A 21,888-nucleotide genomic window follows, 5' to 3' on the forward strand; every position below is an offset into this window, starting at 1 on the left:
TAAGATCAGATTGCTGAGGGGCAAAGCCACTCACAAAGGACCCTGCAAGGACTTCAGATTTCTTGAGTGACAATTATCTTCTATTCAACAAAAGGTGTGTTACAACTGCAACTATCTAAGAAACCTTAGAAAAAAAACTATGTGCTAGCAAAACATCTCTTCACTTTTGCCTTTTGCAACACTATAGGGTCACTTTTTATAAAGTACTTGTACATTTCATCAATCTTTGCTATGGGTCTCCATTAATTCTTTGATATTCTTTGATATTTAAATCATTCTCCTTTTGAAGCATTTGTTTTGTGACCATTCTTTTCCATGTTCTCTTCTTCAAATGGTAATTGGCATAACTACCAAATCATGACTTATAAATAATTTTGCATGCAATTCAGACAGCTCTCCAACATCAGTTGCATAAACCTCATATACTCTGGCATTTTTCATATGATTACCAATTCCATGAGCACTTTTTTCAACTGTTCTTGCACCATATTACTGAAATCCATCAAGAGACTTGGCCACCACGATTCTGACAAACAGGATTGAATAAACACTAATGTTTTAGTAAGGAATATTTGGGTGGGAACTTTTTTTTTTTTTTGAGACGGAGTCTTGCTCTGTCGCTAGGCTGGAGTGCAGTGGTGCAACCTCAGCTCATAGCAACCTCCACCTCCCGGGTTTAAGCGATTCTCCTGCCTCAGCCTCCCGAGTAGCTGGGACTACAGGCATGAGCCACCACATCCAGCTAATTTTTGTATTTTTAGTAGAGATGGGGTTTCACCATGTTGGCCAGGATGGTCTCGATCTCTTGACCTCGTGATCCACCTGCCTTGGCCTCCCAAAGTGCTGGGATTACAGGCGTGAGCCACTGCGCCTGGCCTGGGTGGGAACTTTCTAAAACTGGTCAGTTCATTAACAAATATTTTCATATTCTAACAACTTTTGCCTTCACACACAACTGTGATAACTTGGAAAAGTAATACTTAATGAGGATCCTCCTAGAAGCTGTCTCATATGGTTACTATTGTTTTCAGTCCAACAGCACTTCTCCAACCAGATTAAGATCTTGGAGACATACCCTATTTGCTGTTTTAACAAGTATTTATTGAGGGCCTACTCTGTGCTAGGCAACTGTAACAAGTGCTGAAAATACAGGAGTAAATAAGAGATTAGGTCCTTACTCCCAGGAGACTTACATTCTTAAAATGGGGAAGGGAAGAGAGGAGAGTCAGCTATTTTAAATTAAACAACTAATGGGTGATAGGGTTGGAGAAGTGGAATATCTAAAGTTCTACACAATGGCCTATAAAGCCCTATACAATCAGACTTCATTTTTTTTTTGTTTTTTTTTTTTTTGAGACGGAGCCTCACTCTTGTTGCCCAGGCTAGAGTGCAATGGTGTCATCTCAGCTCACCGCAACCTCCGCCTCCTGGGTTCAAGCAATTCTCCTGCCTCAGCCTCCCAAGTAGCTGGGATTACAGGCGTGTGCCACCATACCCAGCTAACTTTGTATTTTCAGTAGAGAGGGGTTTCTCCATATTGGTCAGGCTCGTCTCGAACTCCTGATCTCAGGTGATCCGCCTACCTCGGCTTCCCAAATTGCTGGGATTACAGGCGTGAGCCACTGTGCCTGTCAATCAGACTTCATTCTAAGTGCAATGGGAAGCCAAAGGGTTTTAAGCAGGGAACAACGTTAATAACAATTTAACAATTTAATTTTACTTACACTTTACACAAGAGCTTAGCCTCTGTATATTATCCTATTTCACAATCACTTAGAATTTCCTATATATTCCTGATTCACAATTATTAAAAGTTGAAATAGGGAGAAATTAACCATGTAATCATTTGCATAATTTTAGAACAGCTGAAATTGGCCAGAGCCTCTCAATACAATCAGCTTCATTCTCAGGTTTTATTATACAATCATATAGTTTTTACTCTGGGAAGAACTCTAAAATATGAAAAATTGGAAATTGACATTTTTCCTAAAATAGATATCACCTTTGTTTTCTTTATACTTCCTACTTCTCTTTGCCAGCAGATTATATTCGACTTTTACCGGGCGGGTAATTTTTCAAAGTTACTTTTTGAAAATTTGTTGTTGCTTTCAAAGATGCTGTTTTTGAAGGAAATTTCCCTTTGGAGTAAAAATTATCTGTCAGTAATTTTGTACTAAAAGGAAAATTCTATACTTACAGCTACAACAGCTTCAGCTACCCCAGTCAAGACAGCTGGCCTAAGAGAATGCAGCAGAATTTTACTCTCAAGTAAAACAAAGAGCAGCAGTGTTGCACAATTCTCAGGACCCAGATTCATTAGCAAGGTGCTAAAGTTGGCTCCACTAGGAAAAAAAAGAGAAAAATAGATCACTGTGAACTATTTTGCTAAGACATGTTAAGATTTGCTTATTAAATTATTTCTTAAGTATTAACAGATTGAGAGTCTAGTGTTAATTTCAAGTCTTTACTTGTTTATCAATGAAAAGTAGCAAATTTAATAAGATAGATAACTGGGAGATTTAAATTCATCCTCTGGTAATAAAAGGCATTTATCAAGAAAGATTTTCCTGAACAGCCATTTGAGTTGAACTCAGAAGAAAGGAGACAAGGATAGGAGTGAAGGGGTGACAGACAATATATGAAAGGGACCCAGGGCAAGAAAAAGCTGTTGTCATAGCCAAGAAATTGAAATAAATCTATTGTGACTAAAGCATAGTAAGGGAAAGGATGAAAACAGCAACAGATTAGGCTGAAATTGAAATATACTATTATATTTGCATTTTCAAAAGGACACACTGGCTACAGGGTGGATAAAGAACTGAAGGAAGATGAGTAAAAAGGTACCAGTTAAAGAGGCTAGTAGTGAGGTAGTCCGGTAAGACATCATGGAAGTCCACTATGATGCAGATGAAAAGAAGTAAATGGATTCGAGATATTTAGAAAGCAAAAATCAGCTCACCTTAAACCTTTAGTTATGAACTGGATATGGGAAGGGGAGATGAGAAGAAAAGGGAAGTGTCCTCTACATCCAATCTTGCAACTATAACTCTCTGAATTGTTCACATTTATAAAACAGCCCCACCATCCATCTAGCTATCAAAGTCAGAAACATTAAGGCTGTTTTTGCCTAGTTTTAACTAATAAAGTTAATTGTAAAATAACAATTAACTTTATTATACTAATCACTAAAATATTTTAAATCATTCTCCTCCAAGTGAATACATATATCATTCTAAATACCAGTAATTACCTTAGTGGTAAAGGTGTAGAAACTGGCTGTGATAATATTAATGCATCATGGACTGACAGCTTAAAAAAAAAAAAAAAGATAAATTAACCAAAACAAGATATAAGTTTCAAAACTACTTGTGAAATCTATATATTTAGATCAAAGGTAATACTGAAAACAATAATTTAATATGCAAACATGCTTTTTGAAACGTACTAAAATATAAAATGATAGCTGTATTTACTCAGAAGTGTTACATTAGTTCTTTTTCAATAAATGGTTAATTTGAATTTTGATTCACTTAATTGGTTAAAGTACAATTATTTAAAATTTATGGAATTACTGCTTCAGAAAAGCTTCAAATTCATTTACTCAACAGACTGTAGGCACTTGGCAGTTGCTTCACACATTAATACTTGCAGAACTGAAATAACATTCAATATCAACAATATCTAACTTAATCCCACCATACATAATGTTAAGAATGTCTTAGAAAAACTTTTAAATGGCTTCCTTCTATAGATCAGTGCTACTCAAAGTATGTTAAGTATGCCAGTATGTTAATTGCTATGGTCCAGAAAGATATAGTATACAAATGAAGAGCAAACCACTAAGCAACTTTTATGACAATCTGACCTCTCTCCCATATCCAAGCACGTAATCAGTGGAACCATTATTATAGAGAGGGTAAAGACCTGTTCGTGTTGCATATGTCATAAGCTGTATAACTACCTACGTCTGCTACTTACTGAAAATAAAAAACTGGTCCTTTAGCTTAGTACTATTATAGACCTTGTTTAAGTTAACCCCCTCCAACCATTGCTCATTTCATATTTAATATTTATTAGAGAATCTGATATTAAGAACATGCTCAAACATAATCCTGGGTTTTACATTATTAAAATTAGCTACACAAAGGCCATGCATGGGCCAAAAATGAAAATGTTATGAACCAAGGGTCATAATTATTCCAATTCTGTACATTCAAATCCAAAACCCAGTAAGAAAGGATGTTCAGTAAAGCTACAAAGCACAGAAAATCCAAGGATTTTACGAATGCATATTGCTCCACCTCAAACCCAAAGGTATATAGAATCCACTCTGCAATGACTGGGGTGAGCATATGCAAAGTTCTCCCCAAATATACTCTCTTTTGGTTACCTGGACAAGGATTCTCGGTCTTTGTGGTGAAGGAAAAGGGATGTTTTGCATAAAATGTGAAATGTGCCTAGAAAAAAAATTTGAAATAAATATCATAATTACTTTTCTAAAACGCATCACAGTTTTAACAAATCTTAAATATCACTATATATCATCCCAGATATGACATGGCCATTTATCTAAAATGTAGGCTAAGTAAGTAAATTTGCTTAGTGTAAACGAATTTATCCATGTCCATCAAACTTCTGAAATACACAATGTATTTCCTGACTTCTATTCCCATCCCCTATCATTACCAGATGAATAAAAATAACATAAAAACAGTTTTCATGAAAGGAGTGAATTTTTATAGCCCTGGTTATCCGTGCCAGTACAGGGAGCAACTAACTGTGCTATAACGAATTTACACTAAAACTGAATTTAATCCCAGATTTACTACTCTAACATTGGATGAACCACCTACCCATTCTATTTCTGCACCTATAATAATTACTTCTTAAGTTTCTCCAGGCCGGGCGCGGTGGCTCAAGCCTGTAATCCCAGCACTTTGGGAGGCCGAGATGGGCGGATCGCAAGGTCAGGAGATCGAGACCATCCTGGCTAACCTGGTGAAACCCCGTCTCTACTAAAAAAAAAATACAAAACACTAGCCGGGCGAGGTGGCGGGCGCCTGTAGTCCCAGCTACTTGGGAGGCTGAGGCAGGAGAATGGCGTGAACCCGGGAGGCAGAGCTTGCAGTGAGCTGAGATCCGGCCACTGCACTCCAGCCTGGGGACAGAGCAAGACTCCGTCTCAAAAAAAAAAAAAAAAAAAAAGTTTCTCCAAAGTTTAGAGCTTCTTAGGAGCCACAAAAATGCAACATATTACTTCAACTGAAAAAGATATTGATTATATACATTGATTTTATTTTCACAAGCTATTCATAGAATCTTAATTTTTCAAAAGGTTGCTAACTTGTCACTAACATTACATTTTACTTCAAAAAACTTCAAATTAATCTGACAGCTGAATGTTAAACCCAGAACTATAAATCATTAAATTGCCATTTCGAGAGTGCAAAATGAAAGTTGCAACCATATTTCAATGTCAAATTATGATGAGTTTATGCACAGTACTTTACTCTTTTAAAAGGTGATTTTTGGACAGCATTATTTTTAAACCTGTGCATAATTACCCCTACCTTATCCACTAAACTAGTATGTTTCACTGATATTCTTTCTGCTATAATGTAAAAGTTCTGAAATTGTAAGAAACATCTACGTTTACACATACTTTAATACATTACAGAAAGCTCTTGACACTTTTTGGTTTGTCAGCAGGATACACAAATTATAAACTATCATAAACAGAAGTCAGTGTGCCACTAGAAATCAGAAAAGATCATTTAAAAAAGAGTAGCTCAACATACATTTTTCTTGCTTAGGAAAGATTGCATGACAAAAAGAATTACAAACTAAAGAGAAAGCTCAAAGAATTTCTGTCAATGCTAAAACAAAAACTTCACTTTTAACATCAATTAACTTATTCTTACTAATTTCGACATCACTTTAGAGAGGTATTATGGTTAGATTTTGGAATGGCCACTTGTATGGGTGGGTGGGTGGGTGTGTGTGCAGCAGTAACTATTTGTCTCTCAGTTATTAGAGAATAAATAGGAAGAAGAACACTCACAATATAATTTTTGTAAGTTACTTCTTCAGGTGAATTCTCAAAAGATTATTATTTGGCCATCCTTGCCACTACTATCCAATTTTAAGCTCACAGTCAATGATTGAGGTGAAGAAGGGAGTAAGTAAAAAGTTGGTGGCTCATGCCTGTAATCCCAGCACTTTGGGAGGCTGACGCAGGTGGATCATGAGGTCAGGAGTTCAAGACCAGCCTAGCCAAGATGGTGAAACTCCGTCTCTACAAAAATTAGCCAGGCGTGGTGGCGGGTGTCTGTAATCCCAGTTACTCGGGAGGCTGACACAGAGAATTGCTTGAACCCAGGAGGTGGAGGTTGCAGTGAGCCGAGATGGTGCCACTGTACTCCAGCCTGGGTGATGTCTCAAAAAAAAAAAGTTGGGTAAACGTAGCCTTCCTTCCCTTCCAACTTTGCTGCTAAAAGTTACACAAACAATCAAACATATATATTTATATACCCAGTTTTCCACCAGCCATCTTTTTAATCATATACATACTTTTCAATGGGAAGAGGATGTGGTCCAGACACAGAAAGTTTGTAGATAAACATAAGAAATTTCCTAAAAGCTTCAAAAAAAGGCCAGTGTGAGAGTAAACAAATGCATTTGTTTGTATTGATGGATTTGGAGACCATTTTTCTCTCCACAGGCGTCAACAGGCCCAGTTGCATAAGCTGTTTCTCTGATAGAAGTTCCCGAGAGTAAGGTTCATAAAACTGAATGGCAGCTCCATATACCTAAAGAGTAAGAGAATTCTGTTATAAGATTTGAGTTTGTTTGAAAAAAAAAAAAAAGCTTCTCTTTTTCTCTTATTACACAAGAAATATTTGCTTGGAGTATACTTATACAGATAAATTACGGAAAAAAAAAAAACTCACCCAAATTTCTACCCCAGAGATAACCAGATTTTGATATAAATCCCTCAAGATTTTTTCCACAGAATTTTATACATTCAACTATAAATCTTATACAAAAAGGGACGGTAACCTCTTATAACTTGCTTTCATTTTTAAAATGAAAGCATTAGAGAATGAACTCTAATGGCCTCACTCAACTTAGTTTTTTGTGTGATTTTTCTTTTTTCTTTCTTTCTTTCTTTTTTTTTTTTTTTTGAGATAGAGTCTCACTCTGTCACCCAGGCTGGAGTACAACAGCGTAATCTCAGCTCACTTCAACCTCCACCTCCCAGGTTCAAGTGATTCTCCTGCCTCAGCCTCCCGAGTAGCTGGGACTACAGGCGAATGCCACCACACCCAGCTAATTTTTTTTTTTCCTTTTTTTTGAGACAGAGTCTTGCTGTGTCACCCACACTGGAGTGCAGTGGCGCGATCTCAGCTCACTGCAAGTTTCGTATCCTGGGTTCACGCCATTCTCCTGCCTCAGCCTCCCAAGTAACTGGGACTACAGGTGCCCGCCACCACGCCCAGCTAATTTTTTGTATTTTTAGTAGAGACAGGCTTTCACCATGTTAGCCAGGATGGTCTTGATCTCCTGACCTCATGATCCACCCACCTCAGCCTTCCAAAGTGCTCGGATTACAGGCGTGAGCCACTGCACCCGACCTAACTTTTTGTATTTTTAGTAGAGATGGGGTTTCACCGTGTTAGCCAGGATGGTCTTGATCTCCTGACCTGGTGATCCACCCGCCTCGGCCTCCCAAAGTGCTGGGATTAGAGGCGTGAGCCACTGCGCCTGGCCTGTGATTTTTTTAAATTGGGGTAAAATATACATAACATAAAACCTTAACCATTTTCAAGTGTACAATTCACTGGTATTAAGTACCTTCACACTGGAGTGCAACCAGTTATCACTATTCATTTCCAGAACTTTTTCATTACCCGCCCCCCAAACAAAAGCTCTGTAACCCTTAAATGGTAACTTCCCATTCTCTGGCCCTCAATCCAAGTCCCTTTGTAATCTCTATTGCACTTCCTGTCTCTATAAGGGTAGCTATTCTAGGTACCTCCTATAAGTGGAATCATACAAAATTTATTCTTTTGTGTCTGGCTTATTTCACTTAGAATAATGTTTTTAAGATTCACCTATATTGTAGCACATACCTGATTTTCATTCCTTGTTAAGGAATAAATCATAATTCCATCATATCTATATACCATATTTTGTGTATCCATTCATACGTTGATGCACGTTTGGGTTGTTTCCACCTTTTGCCTATTGTGAATAACCCTGCTAAAACATTGGCATACAAGTATCTGTTTGAGTCTCTGCTTTCAATTATTCTGGGTACATGCCTAGACATGAAACTGCTGGATCGTATGGTAATTCTGTGTTTAACTTTTGGAGGAGTTGCAGCAGCAGCATTTGACTTTCTCATCAGCAATGTTCACAGGTTCAATTCCTCCACACCCTCACCTCATATGACACAAGACAGAGCTGACACTCCTCTGAAATTCTTTATTCCTTTGCTGTCTTTGACAGTACAAATTTCTCTTTGTTTCATGGCTACTTCTCTCTTTCCTATACTAGATCCAATTATGTCACCCCCCATCATTTAAATACTAGCATTCCCTAAGGTTCTAGCTTCACACTTCTATTTGGAAAATTTCATTCTCTCACGGTTTTAACTATAATCATTATACTAACAGAACACAAATCTTTATCTCTAGGTCTACCTGATCTCTCCCCTGAACCTCAGACTCCTATTTTCAAAATGACTACTCAATAATCTCCACTTGGATGTCGTACAGGCATCCCAAACCAATATTTTCAAAAGTGAACTCATTATCTAAATACTTCATCCAATATTCCTGATCTTACTCAGTTACGCTACACAATTCCCAAGCTAGAAACTTCGAAGTCATGCTCAATTCCACTTCCACTTACCACATATCAAAGCAACTACTGAAGCCCTAACTGGTCTCAAGTCAGAAGAGAAAGTATTTTAGTGAAAAGTACACTGAAGAAACAGTCCTTCAGAGGCAACATCTGATCCTTCAAAAGTTCCTCATTACAGGTAAAATGCCACAGTCCATATAAGTGGCAAGATGCTCTCAATTCCTAATAGTACCTGCTGTTGTTGTTCAACAATACAGAGCTACCAGGCACACAGACTAGTTCATAATTTTGTGCCTTTGTATATTTTGTTTAGCCTTGGTACTTCCTCTGATCTGCCCATTCCTTAATACCCATCCCCTTCTCCCAACAATCAATCCTTACTTCTGTATTTTATAAATCTTGCCAACTGTTTAGTCATTATATATATCACAGGAACCCTTGCCTTTACACACACAACATTCTCAGATACAATTATTTCAAAGTGATCTCAAAGGTTTTAACCCATCACCTTCTCCCAACAATCAATCCTTATTTCTGTATTTTATAAATCTTGCCAACTGTTTATTCATTATATACATATATAACAGTAACCCTTACCTTTACACACACAACATTCCCAGATACAATTATTTCAAAGTGATCTCAAAGGTTTTAACCCATCCCCTTCTCCCAACAATCAATCCTTACTTCTGTATTTTATAGATCTTGCCAACTGTTTATTCATTATATATATCACAGTAACCCTTACCTTTATACACACAACATTCCCAGATACAATTATTTCAAAGTGATCTCAAAGCTTTTAACAAGCAATGACAAATGTATAAACATACATTTTACACACCTCAATGCTTACATGTCAATATCCCCTAAACAATGAATAAGCCAAGCAGATCACCCAGTGCTCACATCTCAAATGAGACTTTATTGTTCTCTACTGCCAAAGTATATTAGGTAACTAATGTTTGAAGATCTTAAAATTTTCAGTTATATTTACTACTTTCAGCAGGATAAATTGTAAACGATTATTAAGCTAACAAGTTAGCAGTGGGCAATCAAGTTAATATTGACCTTCACTCAGTATTTTCTGTGTTCCAGGCACTATGCTGGATACTTTACATGTATTATCTTTAACACAGTGGTTGTAAAGGTGTAGCCTGTACCTGTAGAATGAGGTCACAGATGTATTTTGTTTCATCCGCATGAGTCAGTTCAGATTATACATTTTTTCAATAAAATCACCTGTTTTATTAAATTTCTTTAGAACATTTTCAATTTTTGCTGGGCGCGGTGGCTCACGCCTGCAATCCCAGCACTTTGGGAGGCTGAGGCGGGTGGATCACCTGAGGTCAGGAGTTCAAGACCAGCCTGGCCAACATGGTGAAACCCCATCTCAACTAAAAATACAAAAATTAGCCGGGCATGGTGGCAGGTGCCTGTAATCCCAGCTACTTGGGGGGTCAAGGCAGGAGAATCACTTGAACCCAGGAGGCAGAAGGTTGCAGTGAGCCGAGATTGTGCCATTGCACTCTAGCCTGGGGGACAAGAATGAGACTTTGTCTCAAAAAAAAGAAAGTTTTCAATTTTTAAATTTCTACTGCTATCAGCTTTTTATTCTGAATATTGTTTATTTTTGCCTTATTTATAAATCAGCTTATGTCATTATTACTGTTATATACAATATATGTTTTACATAAGACAATAAATGTCTTTTCTCTCTAGCTGTTTTGTCTCTGCTATTCCATGATAGCACTATGATATAAAAAGAGGTGGGACAGGCCAGGCATGGTGCCTCACACCTGTATAATCCCAGCACTTTGGGAGGCTGAGGTGGGTGGATCACTTTAGGTCAGGAGTTCAAGACCAGCCTGACCAACAGGGTGAAACCCTGTCTCTACTAAAAAAAAAAAAAATACAAAATTAGCTGGGCGTGGTGGCACACGCCTGTAATCCCACTGCTTAGGAGACTGAGGCAGGAGAATCACTCAAACCTGGCAGGCGGAGGTTTCAATGAGCCGAGATCGCGCCACTGCCCTCCAGCCTAGGCAACAAGAGTGAAACTCTATCCCGCCCCCCCCCAAAAAAGAGGTGGGATTACTATTTACTTATTTGTTTGTTTATTTTTCTCTGTTGAAAGATTCAGAGTACATCTTTAATCTGGAGACTCAATTTTTTCATCAACCGTGGAAAACTCTCAACCATTAGCTCTTAGGATCCTTTTCTAGTCTCTCCTTCTGTAACTCATTAAATATCTGTTAGACCTTCTAGTTATATCTGCTACATTTTTAAACTCCTTTTATGTTTTACATTTGTATGTACCACATTTAAGGTAACCTATCTTCCACTTCATTAATTATCCCTTCATGTATGTCTTATCTCTGCTTTTTCTTTTCTTTTTTTTTTTTTTAACAAAGAGTATCACTCTAGAGCCCAGGCTGGAGTGCAACAGCGCAGTCTCAGCTCATTGCAACCTCTGTCTCCTGGGTTCAAGCAATTCTCATGCCTCACCCTCCTGAGTAGCCGGGATTACAGGTGTATACCACCAAGCCTGGCTAATTTTTTGTATTTTCAGTAGAGACGGAGTTATGCTATGTTGTCCAGGCTGGCCTTGAACTCCTGGTCTGCAGTGATCCACCTGTCTCAGCCTCCCAAAGTGCTGGAATTGCAGGCGTGAGCCACCGCACCTGGCCTTATCTCTGCTGTTTAACCCACTCACTGAATTTTTAATTTTAAGGACCATATTTTTCATTTCTAAACACTCGATTCTTTTCCCAATCTATTCATTTTTCAAAATATCCTGTTCCTTCCTTGGTATTTTGAGCCCCTCCATTAGTTCGTAAGTCATCTGAATGATATTTTAACTTATAACATCCTTTATATCGTCATTCTGTCATTTCAATGTCGTGAGGGTCTAACCCAGCTTTTTAATTGTGTCTGTTGATTCTTTCTACGGTACCTATGTCCTCCATCTGTCATAATCATCTCATCTTGACACCTGGGTTTTGAAGGTGTCTATCCAGAAAGACTTTATCTTTGCTTCTGTAGAAGTTCCAGAGGTATCAATATCCCTGATAGCAATTTTCATGTTGATTTCTCATCTTGGAGATGACAGTGTAAATTTAAACCAAAATGTATCATGTCCAAATAATCCTAACATTCAAATAAAACTTAACCTTTTTATGAAATAAAAACATGGACAAAATGCATTTAATCACTGAGGCAAAAACATACCTTTTTGGCTGAAGAACCTGTCAAGACAAAAGTTGAAAAAACTGGAAGTGGATATTTGGTTTCAGGATCCCAGCACTCAATAGTAGCTCCCATGGGAAGGCAGAAGAGAGGTACATCTGATTCCGAGAGTGGAAACGACTCATAGTCCTCTTCCGGATATCTAAAAATTAAACCTTTTGAAGAATGAGACAACAATAAATTTTTTTAATATTTACTTTTCCATAAATTGCATATGATAGATATTAATGGAATATTTTAATGCCAAATTTCAAGCCAATACTTGTGTGGTATTTTAAAATTGATTTCTCTCTTGCTATAACAGAAACTAATATAAACACGTTTACCCCTGATATTTTACCCATGGATTTATAGTTCATTGTAACATAAAAATGTATTAATATACTAGTTGAGATTCCATTCAATCTTGATCACCAATCTTAATGTATTTTCTTCTACACACGCCAACACCTTGTGGAAAATGGTAAGAAACATACAGAAAAATTTACCAACTATTTCAGTTAGTCTTCTGTGAAAAATTCAGGGAAGAGACAAGTGTTACGAAATAATGCTGAGGCAACAGAAATTATCACAGCACCTATACTCATCTTGAGAGAGAAGCAGTGTAAAAGGCATGCAACATGAAAACTAACGAGACAGAAACACTGTGACTAAGTACAGAATACGTGAGACCCGGAAAGTAGGAGCAAGGGATACTCTGAAAACCACAATAAAGCCCCCTCAGAATAAATTAGCTACATGGCATCAGTTCATTAGCCTCTGAGGTCATCAATATATAGACCATCTCTAAGTGAAAAACTTCAAAATCAGTAGAATTTTGAGCCCAAATTCAGTATCCAAAACTCTCTATTCTAAAATAAGTGTCTCATATCAAATAACTGAATACTTTGGTCCAGCTTCTTTCTATAAGTTTTTTAAGTGATACCTTTTCTCCACCACCAACAACAACAAAAAATAGGAAATCACACATAAACAACATGTTATAGCAGTATTAATAGTATCACTTTTTTTTTTTTTTTTTTTTTTGGAGACACAATCTTGCTCTGTCACAGACCCATGCTGGAGTGCAGTGGCATGATCTCAGCTCACTGCAACCTCCGCTTCCTGGGTTCAAGCAATTCTCGTGCCTCAGCCTCCCAAGTAGCTGGGACTACAGGTGCGTGCCACCATGATCGGCTAATTTTTGTGTTTTTAGTGGAGACAGGGTTTCACCATGTTGGCCAGGCTGGTCTCGTACTCCTGGCCTCAAGCGATCTGCCCGCCTCAATCTCCCAAAGTGCTGGGATTACAGGTGTGAGCCACCATGCCCAGCCTACGGTATCAGATTTTAAAATGATACTGAATTTTATATGTTAGTTATTGCCATTATTCTTATATTATAAATTAAATGGTTTGGTTCATTAGTATGAATGTTTTTATGAAAATCACGATTTTTTGGATATGAATTCACCTGACTTCCCTGAAGTAAAACTTTATTTCAAGAACTGTGCATAATCAAAAAGTAATTAGCACTGCTTCTTTTCACAAAGAAGTATTCCAGTATCTTTTCTATTTACAACTGGAGCATACCTGTATTTTCAGTTTTTATCCCACCATACCAGTGGAATGAAGAGGTGACACTTAAATCTTTACAGCCCTTGACACTTTAATGTGCAGTAAGAATGTGGCGATAGATTTCTCAAACACTTCATGGCAGAAAAGTTTCTCAGGCCCTCCTCTCCTCCATATAGCTGATTCTTTGCAACAAAGGAGAAAGGAAGCAAGTCCACCTTTCATGGCAAGTAACATGTGGTTTCAAATCAGACACAAAGAGATAAGAGAAGGAAATATAAGAAGTAAAGATGCAGTTTGACACCTTTCTGATTGCCAAAATATAAAAGGTCAGAGAGTAAGCAACTTTCCATTATACTGTTAAGTCTATAAACGTAGACTAAAAGCTTGAATGATTATTCCCCATGTTTGCTTTGGATAAATGTTTAAATTAAATTAACAGCATGTTTGGTGGGGGTATTAATATATCTTGTATATGTAATATATTTAAGAAAACACATATCTTTATATGCTAAAATTATAGACAATTTTATGAATAGATCAAATCTACAAACTACATAAGGGAGCATAGTCTCTTTTAGCCAAATGTTAATATGCACCAATAACTACAGCAATTGAGACAATTTTTTTTAACTCACTTACCAGCCTTATATGCTATTGCATTTGAAGCAGGTACAGACTTCTTATAACACAGAAACACGCTGGAACCCCACTGTAAAACATAAATTAGGTTTATAAAAAGACAAAAGAGTGAAAAGAAATTGATTTTGTTGGGTATCAACTAAAGATTCCTATTATTTACTCAGAAGAGTATTTAAAACACATGTTTATATAATGAACTATGTAGTATAAAATACAGCAAAGCATGAAGTTCAGAACACTAAAATAAAAGAAGAGAGTAAGAAAATCAAACTGCTACAAAAATCAAACTGATATGAAGGCCATTTCAAAAGATTTAGAATTTCACAATCACTCAGAGATTGCCCCTTCTTGTAAGACACAGCACAAAGCGAAGTGTGCACTGGAGCCCAAACTGGGGAAGACTGGGGTCACTGGAGTGCTATGAGGTCATCACCTCCAGAGGCAACCCTGTCCTCACTAATTGTTCTGGGTGCATTTGTCACCTCTGCCTATACAACATTAAGCTAATATTAGTTTGACCTCAAGATATTTTTCAAAGTAAATCTGAACCAAAAGTAAGCTGTAGTCTTTAAAAACTATGAGTCGAACATTTATGTTCATTTTCTTCTTTACTAGAATCCTTTTAAAGAGTAAGTATGCATGGGTTGGGTACAGTGGTTCACGCCTGTAATCCCAGCACTTTGGGAGGCCAAGACAGGTGGATCACAAGGTCAAGAGATCGAGACCATCCTGGCCAACCAACATGGTGGAACCCCATCTCTACTAAAACTACAAAATTAGCTGGGGACAGTGGCACACGCCTGTAGCCCCAGCTACCTGGAAGGCTGAGGCAGGAGAATCACTTGAACCCAGGAGGCAGAGGTTGAGGCAAGCCAAGATCGCGCCAATGCACTCCAGCCTGGGCGACAGAGTGAGGCTCCATCTAAAAAAAGAAATAAGTTTGCAAAACTGCAATATTTTCTCTTGAGCCCAAGAGTTCAGGAGCATCCTAGGAAACTTAAGGAGTCCCTGTCTCAAAAACAAAACCAGGCCAGGCACGGTGGCTCACGCCTGTAATTCCAACACTTTGGGAGGTCAAGGGAGGCGGATCACTTAAGGTCAGGGGTTCAAGACCAGACTGGCCAACATGATGAAACCCTGTCTCAGGCCTGGCGCGGTGGCTCAAGCCTGTAATCCCAGCACTTTGGGAGGCCGAGGCGGGCGGATCACGAGGTCAGGAGATCGAGACCATCCTGGCTAACACGGTGAAACCCCGTCTCTACTAAAAATACAAAAAACTAGCCGGGCGCGGTGGCGGGCGCCTGTAGTCCCAGCTACTCGGGAGGCTGAGGCAGGAGAATGGCGTAAACCCGGGAGGCAGAGCTTGCAGTGAGCTGAGATCCGGCCACTGCACTCCAGCCTGGGTGACAGAGCAAGACTCCGTCTCAAAAAAAAAAAAAAAAAAAAAAAAAAAGAAACCCTGTCTCTACTAGCCTGTAGTCCCAGCTACTCGGAATGCTAAGGTGGGAAGACCACTTGAGCCTGGTGGGGGGTCAAGGCTGCAGTGAGCTGTGATCGCACCACTGTACTCCAGCCTGGGCAACAAAGCAAGACCCTGTCTCAAAAAAATAAAAAGCAAAAACATCAATGAATGAATGAATATAAGGAGAGCTTCTACCCACTCTAACCCCGCAGTTGTCCCCAAAGACACCACTGAAATTCAAAAGTGAATAAAACCTTTGTTAATGTAATACAGACAATATTAGGATTTATTCCCCCCCAAATATCCCTGACTTAAAGATGAAATTATTATAAATCATGGGATAGGATTTTAAAAATTATTATAAATCATAAAAATTAGGAAATAATAAAAACAAGCATCATGAATATATAAAATGTGAGTAAAGTATATACCCAACAGTAAACAGGAATCCAAAACATATCCCTTTTCGTTTTCATATGAAACTTTGAAGATGAAAACTTTATTCTTACCATTCCACAATTTAAGTTTTTGTCAACTTTGCAGAAGGTATGAGGAGGAGTTTCTCCTTTACTGGTTACAATAACACAGATATCAGTTACAGCCAAGGAATTCTGGGGTCGAACTGGAGAAGCCCTTCGATAAGTGATAAAGATTCTTTGTGAAGTAGTTGAACTATTGTTGACATTGGCACAGCGACCATAGGGTGTGGCTAGGATCACTTCACATCCTGGAATAAGCCGTTCTTTCCCTTCATATAGAACTCTGCATGGCAGGAAGGGGAAGAAATAGATATAGATACATACATACACACATATGTACATATATATAGTACATGCATTTCAGGTTAATGCTGGTTTTCTTCTTGAAACCAAATAAAATTTTTTTCATATCTCCTAATGTTTCCCAAATCTTCACTACAAACCAAAATTAAAATTATTCCTTTGGGAACTGTAAGTCTCTAAACTATTTTTCAAAAGCCAAAACATAATTTAAGAAGTGTAAACAGGGCCAGGCGCGGTGGCTCAAGCCTGTAATCCCAGCACTTTGGGAGGCCGAGACGGGCGGATCACGAGGTCACAAGATCAAGACCATCCTGGCTAACACGGTGAAACCCCGTCTCTACTAAAAAATACAAAAAAAAAACTAGCCGGGCGAGGTGGCGGGCGCCTGTAGCCCCAGCTACTCCGGAGGCTGAGGCAGGAGAATGGCGTGAACCCGGGAGGCGGAGCTTGCAGTGAGCTGAGATCCGGCCACTGCACTCCAGCCTGGGCGACAGAGCAAGACTACGTCTCAAAAAAAAAAAAAAGAAGAAGAAGAAGTGTAAACAGGATTGAACAACTTGATTTTGTATTACTTATTACAAGAAACATGAAAAAAGAAAGCGGCAACACCACAAACATCTTCAGGTCAATTCCTAGAAGTTTCACTAAGTATTCAGATGTTTTCATAAAAATTCGCTTCATAATTTGTCAATTTTTTAGCTTTAAAAATCCTCTGAACACTATAAAACATTATTTAAAGAAATTAAAGAGCTAGGCCCTCGGAGCCCAGCGCCGCCGCCATGTCCTCCGGGGCCAGCGCGAGCGCCGTGCAGCGCCTGGTGGAGCAGCTCGAGTTGGAGGCTGGCGTGGAGAAGATCAAGGTCTCTCAGGCAGCTGCAGAGCTTCAACAGTACTGTATGCAGAATGCCTGCAAGGATGCCCTGCTGGTAGGTGTTACAGACTGGAAGTAATCCCTTCCGGGAGCCCAGATCCTGTGCTTTACTCTGAAGACTCGAGAGAAGTTCGCTGAGGAACGCCTTCAAGCACAAAGTGACTAACGACTGCCTTTAAGTTTCAAAGTGACTAACGACTGCCTTTAAGTTTCAAGAAAACACTTTTCCCTAACTCTTGAGATGTTTTAGCCCTTTCCTGTGGCCTGGCCCTATAGCGAAAATCACAGAAATTCATGAGTTTCTACTTGAGTGAGGAAACTGGGTGAAGGAATAGAGTTTTAAATAGTAATAGCCTGTTTTTTTGTGCAAGTACTTTTATACATAAGACAAACAAAAACCTTACCACCAAATATACCAAAATGCACCTGTTTCGTAAGTGAGTTACTAATATTTCTATACCTGGAATATCATGTATGTTTTATTTACTGGATGTTTACATTTTAAGAAGGAAAATAGTTGTGTTTATTTAAACTTGTAAACTGTTGTTCCTGGAAGATATTTTTACCATAAAAAATGTGTTCTTTTCTCATGAATTCACAATTCCTAAATGAATACAAGAAAGTACAAATTGCTGGGAGGAAGAATAGGCTTTACTAATTGACTGATGTCTTGATTTTTCTACATGGGAAGATTGTTTTATTTTTAACACTAAATATAGGAGCAGTTTCTTAGCAAACTTTTTTGGAAAAGTTAACGTTATGAAGTGCATTAGGCTGCCCCATCGTGTATATAAATGAAGCAGATTCGATCTTTGTATTCTTAAGTTCCTCTACTTTGTAGTTGTGGCTGTAAAGAAATACAGAATTTCATATATTTAAAAATGTTTAAAATGTGACCCACAGAACATTGTAAATGGTTACAAACTAACATGAAAATATTACAACCTAAAATAATTCTTAACATCACAATTGTTTTACTTTGATGATGTGCCTTTGATTTAATTTGGAACACTTTTTTAGATGGATACATTATTCATGTTTGTAACAGTCTTTGAAGAGCTTGGAAATAAAATTTCTTTTTAATTAAAAAAAGAAAGAGCTAAATAAATAGGACATCTCATGCTTATGGACAAAAAGACAATGATGGCAATACACTCAAATAGATTAATGAAAACTGAATTAATTTAATTCAATTTTCAATTTGATTAATGAAAACTGAAAAATTAATGAAAATTGACAAGATGGCAATACCCTCAAAAAGATTAATAAAGTCAGTGCAATTCCTATCTAAATCCCAGCTGCCTTTGTTTTTTCTTGTCAAAGCAATCTGGAAAAAAAAGAAAGCTGGAGGACTCACACTTCCCTACTTCAAAACTACCACACATCTACAGTAATCAGTGCAATGTACTGGCATAAGAATAAACATATAGATCAACAGAATAAAATGGAGAGTCCAAAATTAAGCCCTTATATTTGCAGTCAATTGATTTCAAAAAGAGTGCCAAGACAATGCAATCAGGAAGGAACAGTCTTTTCAACAAGTAGTGTTGGAATAACTGGATATCCACATGCAAAAGCATGAAGCTGGACCCCTTCCTTATACTACTCATCAAAAAACTAAAAATGGATCAAAATCAATGTAAGAACTGAAACTGTAACACTCTTTGAAAAAACAGGAATAAATCTTTGTGACCTTAGGTTAGAAAAAGCCTTCTTAGATATGACACCAAAAGCACAAGCAACTAAACATGCTAAGTGAAAAAATAAAAATTAAAATTAAAAAAAAAACAGTCACAAAGACCACATACAGTGATTCAGTTTTTAAGAAATGTCTAGAATAGGCAAATCCATACAGACAGAAAGTAGATTAATAGTTACCTAGGGGTAGAAGATGGGAAAGAATACTAAACAGTAACTGCTAATAGGTATGGGGTTTCTTTTTAGGGTGATGAAAATGTTCTAAAATTAATTGTGGTGGCAGCTGCACAACTCTGTAAATAATACTAAAAACTACTGAATTGTACACTTTAAGTAAGTAAACCGTGAGACATGTGAACTGTATCTCCATAAAGCTGTTAAAGCCCAACTAACATTAAAATATACTATAAAGCCTCTATATTTAAATCAGGAGAGTATTAGCAAGTAAGTGAACAGAAAGACAATGAAACCGAAGAAAAATCTAGTATATGATGAAGGTAATATGTCAATATACTAAGGGAAGAATGGATTTTTAAATTTAATAAGCAGGACTTAGATAACTGGATTGTCATTTGGAAAAAAAATAAAATTCTGTCTAAACTTCACACTATACACCAGAAGGGGATCCCCCAGCAGATCACAGATCTAAACATAAGGAATTAAATCATACTATTGCTAAAAGTATAACTAGCAGTGGGAAAAGACTATGACTCAAAATCCAGTAGCAATAAAACATGGGAATAGAAAAATAAACTACATAAAATAAACATTATATGACAACGAACACCATAAGCAAAGATAAAAGACAAGTTGAATGAAGAAAATACTTGACAACTTATTTCACTAAAAGCTCATCTTCCTAATACATAAAAAATATCCTTTAAAAAAATCAAGGTAAAGATTAAAAATCTGTTTATAGTATAAGCAAAAGAAAAGAGAAAATCGGCCCTTAAACCTATGGAGCAATGATTAACCTCAATGAAATTACTCTGATATACCATTAATATCTGTGAGATTGACAAAAAATATAAAAGACCACATATTTTGTTGATGGGATGTGGATTAAAAAAAAACACACATGGCAGAATGTAAAATGGCACAAACACTACAGAGAAAAATTTAGTAACATTTAACAAAATTATTTACACATTTATCTTTTAATCCAGCAATTTTTTCTAGGATCTACCTGAAAACATACCTCCAGAAATACATAACAATAAATCCACAGTTATTCATCAAAGCATTCTTTTAATAACACAAAACTGACAACAACCCAAATACCCATCAGTAGAGGTTTCATTGAATAAAGTAAATACATCCGCACAAGTAAGTATTATACAGTCACACACAAAAAATGAGAAAGATCTTATATTCAGATATAGAATGATTCCCAGTATATACTCTTAGGTAAAAAAGGCAAAGTACAAAATATGGTATAGAGTACATACATTTTGTTTAAGAGAAAGAAATAGGCTGGGCACAGTGGCTCCTGCTTCCTTTCAATTAGCTTAGCAGACAAATGAAAAAAAATGTCAATTTGTAGGTGACAAGTATATTGTTCATTATTCCACAGTCTATCATCTAGGAGAAAAGAATACTTGTGTTTATTATAACAATTTGTTAACTTTTCATATATTTGAAATTTCTCAAAAAACAAAAGAGCTGGAGAAACAAATCAGTTGAAAGCCAATGAATCTGACAAAGGGAAGAAAATAAGAACTTCATATGGTCTATGATTCTGTATCTCAAGAACTGCATCTGGGTGGGCGCGGTGGCTCACACCTGTAATCCCAGCACTTTGGGAGGCCAAGGTGAGCGGATCACCTGAGGTTTGGAGTTCCCGACCAGCCTGACCAACGTGGAAAAACCCCATCTCTACTAAAAATAAAAATTAGCCGGGCATGGTGGCAGATGCCTGTAGTCCCAGCTACTGGTTGGGGGAGGGGGGCGCAGAAGTTGCAGTTAGCCAAGATCTCACCACTGCACTCAGGCCTGAGCAACAAGAATAAAACTCCGTCTCAAACAAACAAACAAAAAGAAATGCATCTGATATATAAGATAACATACTGCCCTGTTTAAATTATACAGTCACGCACCACATAATGATGCTTCAAGCACAGACTGCATATACTATGGTGGTACCACATATTATAATGGAGCTGAGAAATTCTTATCACCTAGTATTTACAATACTATAGCTTTTATGATTACTTTAGAGTATACTCCTACTTACAAAAAAAGTTAACTGTAAAACAGCCCAGGCAGGTCTTTCAGGAGGTATTCCAGAAGGCATTCTTATCATAGGAGACAGCTCTATGTGGGTTACTGCCCCTGAAGACCTTCCAGCGGGACAAGAAGTGGCGGCGGAAAGCAGAGATAGTGATGATCCTGACTCTGTAGGGCTAGGCTAACATGTATTCTTTTTTCTTAATTTTTAACAAAAGAGTTTAATAGTTAAAAAAAAAAAAAAAATCCAGGCACAGTAGTTCATATCTATAATTCCAGCACTTTGGGGGACCAACGCAGGATTGCTTGAGACCAGGAGTTCAAGAACGGCCTGGACAACATAGGAGGACCTCATCTTTGCAAACAATTTCAAAATAAGAAAATAAAAACTGGCCAGAGGCGGTGGCTGACGCCTGTAATCCTAGCACTTTAGGAGGCCAAGGTGGGTGGATCACTTGAGGTCAGGAGTTCAAAACCAGCCTGTCCAATATGGTGAAACCCTGTTTCTACTAAAAATAAAAAAAAAATTTTTTTAAAGC

At 37.6% G+C, this 21,888-nt stretch overlaps 2 protein-coding genes and 1 pseudogene across 17 annotated transcripts in view; 2 read left to right on the forward strand and 1 right to left on the reverse strand.

The window, feature by feature from the left end:
* RPS6 (ribosomal protein S6) overlaps positions 1–21,888 on the forward strand; it is a 183,954-nt gene that overhangs the window by 78,872 nt on the left and 83,194 nt on the right. The gene's annotated exons all lie outside the window — the stretch shown is intronic.
* The window catches only part of DENND4C (DENN domain containing 4C), a 147,853-nt gene that overhangs the window by 72,728 nt on the left and 53,237 nt on the right, over positions 1–21,888 (reverse strand). For 12 of the 16 annotated variants that reach the window (XR_012424671.1, XM_074017389.1, XM_074017387.1 and 9 more), the window contains 7 exons: positions 16,282–16,534; positions 14,311–14,380; positions 12,100–12,272; positions 6,571–6,809; positions 4,391–4,457; positions 3,251–3,309; positions 2,198–2,342 (listed from right to left, as the gene is read on the reverse strand). Coding sequence is in view for 12 of the 16 variants with exons in the window: in XM_074017387.1 (XP_073873488.1) it covers positions 2,198–2,342; positions 3,251–3,309; positions 4,391–4,457; positions 6,571–6,809; positions 12,100–12,272; positions 14,311–14,380; positions 16,282–16,534 (1,006 nt within the window). In the remaining 4 variants the exon portion in view is untranslated. Of the gene's footprint in view, positions 1–2,197; positions 2,343–3,250; positions 3,310–4,390; positions 4,458–6,570; positions 6,810–12,099; positions 12,273–13,686; positions 13,887–14,310; positions 14,381–16,281; positions 16,535–21,888 lie in introns of those variants that run through there. The other 4 variants (XM_074017390.1, XM_065530479.2, XM_045373296.3 and 1 more) reach the window with 3 other exon arrangements.
* On the forward strand, positions 17,308–17,541 carry LOC123569130 (guanine nucleotide-binding protein G(I)/G(S)/G(O) subunit gamma-10 pseudogene; annotated as a pseudogene).

Source organism: Macaca fascicularis, chromosome 15 (genome assembly GCF_037993035.2).
Source record: "Macaca fascicularis isolate 582-1 chromosome 15, T2T-MFA8v1.1".
In the NCBI taxonomy this organism is placed as follows: Eukaryota; Metazoa; Chordata; class Mammalia; order Primates; family Cercopithecidae; genus Macaca; species Macaca fascicularis.